Here is a 1,750-nt window from a genome sequence, read left to right as displayed (position 1 = left end):
GGCGAGGGAAGGGGTTAGCACTTTTAGGTAAAGCTGATTGAATCAGTTTTAGCTAAAAGCATCGAAAAGCCCTGCTGAAGTCCCTGATCTCTACTGAGAGAGAGACAGAGAGAGACTTCTTTATCATTTGTAAGCGTGGCTCCATGGGTGTCAAGTACCCGCTAATTTTTAGTGGGTGCTTAAGCCCCATAGCATGACAGCATATGCTGCAAAGACGTCAGTCAGTTAATTAGCTCAGGCGTGGGGTAACAAGCGCAGGGGGGCAGAAAGATAAAGCTGCAACTGCACCAGGCACCTGACCACACATGGGCCGAGCTAACGGGCAGCCTCTGCATATGGTGCACAGCCCGAGGAGGGTGACGAGCAGTTAACGGGGTGCGAAGCAGAGAGCAAAGCCGCCCCAAGCCCGGATCACTGCTCACGGGGGTCACAAGCACCGCCCCCACACACGTCACAGGCTGCGGGCGGGGCCAGGGACTCTGTGCCGAGCCCCAAGCGTTCGAGACCCCTGGCTCGGCCAATCACGCGAGAACGGGCGTTGCCCAGTCACAGGGACGCCGGGCATGTTAGCGTATTACGTTAGCACAGGATTGCACGCGACTCAGGGCAAAGGAGGGGGCGGGGCTCCGGTCGGCCGCCCCCGCGCGCGCTGACCTGAAATTGGAGGAGGCGAAGCTAAGCGCCGCTTGGAAGCGGCCACCGGGCTCCTCCTCTCCGAGGCCAGTCACCTGCCGAACTAGCGCCCGAACGTCCCGGGCCTGCTCCTGCTCGAAATGGCTCCAGTGGGCAGCAGGAAGCTGCGCTGCCATGACAGGGTTGGGAGGTAGAGAGTAACGCTATCGAAAGCTTGTAGCGTTGGCGTCCGCACTTCTCGCGAGTCTTCTCGGCCCGCCTCTCGCGAGATCTCCGGGCTAAACGTGTGGAAGGGGAAGTGCGCATGCCTGGCAGCGGTTGCAGCGTTATAGAACGCGGCTACGGGCCACGTAACTCGGTGTGAGCGGGAGGCGCCAAGAAGGTTTCCCGCCCTTGGCTTGGGACCCACGTGCCGGCTGCCGGGGGCGCCTCGTGCCTTGCCGCGGTGACACGCAGCGGCTTAGCGGCAGCCATAATTGTCGTGTTAGTGTAATAACTACAACCTTTGTACGAGGTACAGTAAAAGTTCAAAATGTACAATATTTTTCGAGGCAGCTAATTGATGCAGCATATGTGAGGCCCATGTCACTCTCAGAGAGTCTTTCCCAATTTTGAGGTTGCTGTTAGCACTTCCTTATGACCAGGGATCCTGGTTTTCTCTGATTAAAAAAAAATTCCCCAATTTTAAGTTAAAGAAGTAATCCCACATCCACATTTTTCCATGATTAAAATGTACCACCATCTATAGTGTAGATGTCGATCTACAAAGTGGCATTTCATTTAAATAATGGAAAAATGTAAATTTGGGGTTGTCTTCTCTTAACTGAAAATTGCATTGAGTCAGAGAAAACAAGGATCCCTGCTTATGAATGCTTGCCTCACAATAAAGAAATAATTCAGCTTTGATGATCCAGTTCTCACTCGCTCACTGATAAGTCACAGTGAGCAAAATAAAGTAAATAAGGCTAATTTTATTATATGATCATTTTTCAGCAAATACAGTAATTTTGAGCTTCCAATACAATCATTACATATTTTAAGATGTGGTAATGTTGCACAAGGGGCCGTTCGAGCTCCTGGAGGCTAAGTTCCAATTTGGTCCCCAGAAGTGAGTCAC

The 1,750-nt window shown here is 52.1% G+C and overlaps 1 protein-coding gene across 1 annotated transcript in view; it reads right to left on the bottom strand.

The window, feature by feature from the left end:
• Positions 1–935, bottom strand: part of TUBGCP5 (tubulin gamma complex associated protein 5) — a 44,452-nt gene extending 43,517 nt beyond the window's left edge. The window contains exon 1 of the mRNA XM_019529430.1: positions 655–935. Within this exon, the coding sequence (XP_019384975.1) occupies positions 655–809 (155 nt within the window). The 5' untranslated portion in view covers positions 810–935. The remainder of the gene's footprint in view (positions 1–654) is intronic.
• Between the last annotated feature and the right edge of the window lie 815 nt (positions 936–1,750).

Source organism: Crocodylus porosus, unplaced genomic scaffold (genome assembly GCF_001723895.1).
Source record: "Crocodylus porosus isolate Cpor-Errol unplaced genomic scaffold, CroPor_comp1, whole genome shotgun sequence".
In the NCBI taxonomy this organism is placed as follows: domain Eukaryota; kingdom Metazoa; phylum Chordata; order Crocodylia; family Crocodylidae; genus Crocodylus; species Crocodylus porosus.
This window is presented reverse-complemented; position numbering and strand designations above follow the sequence as displayed.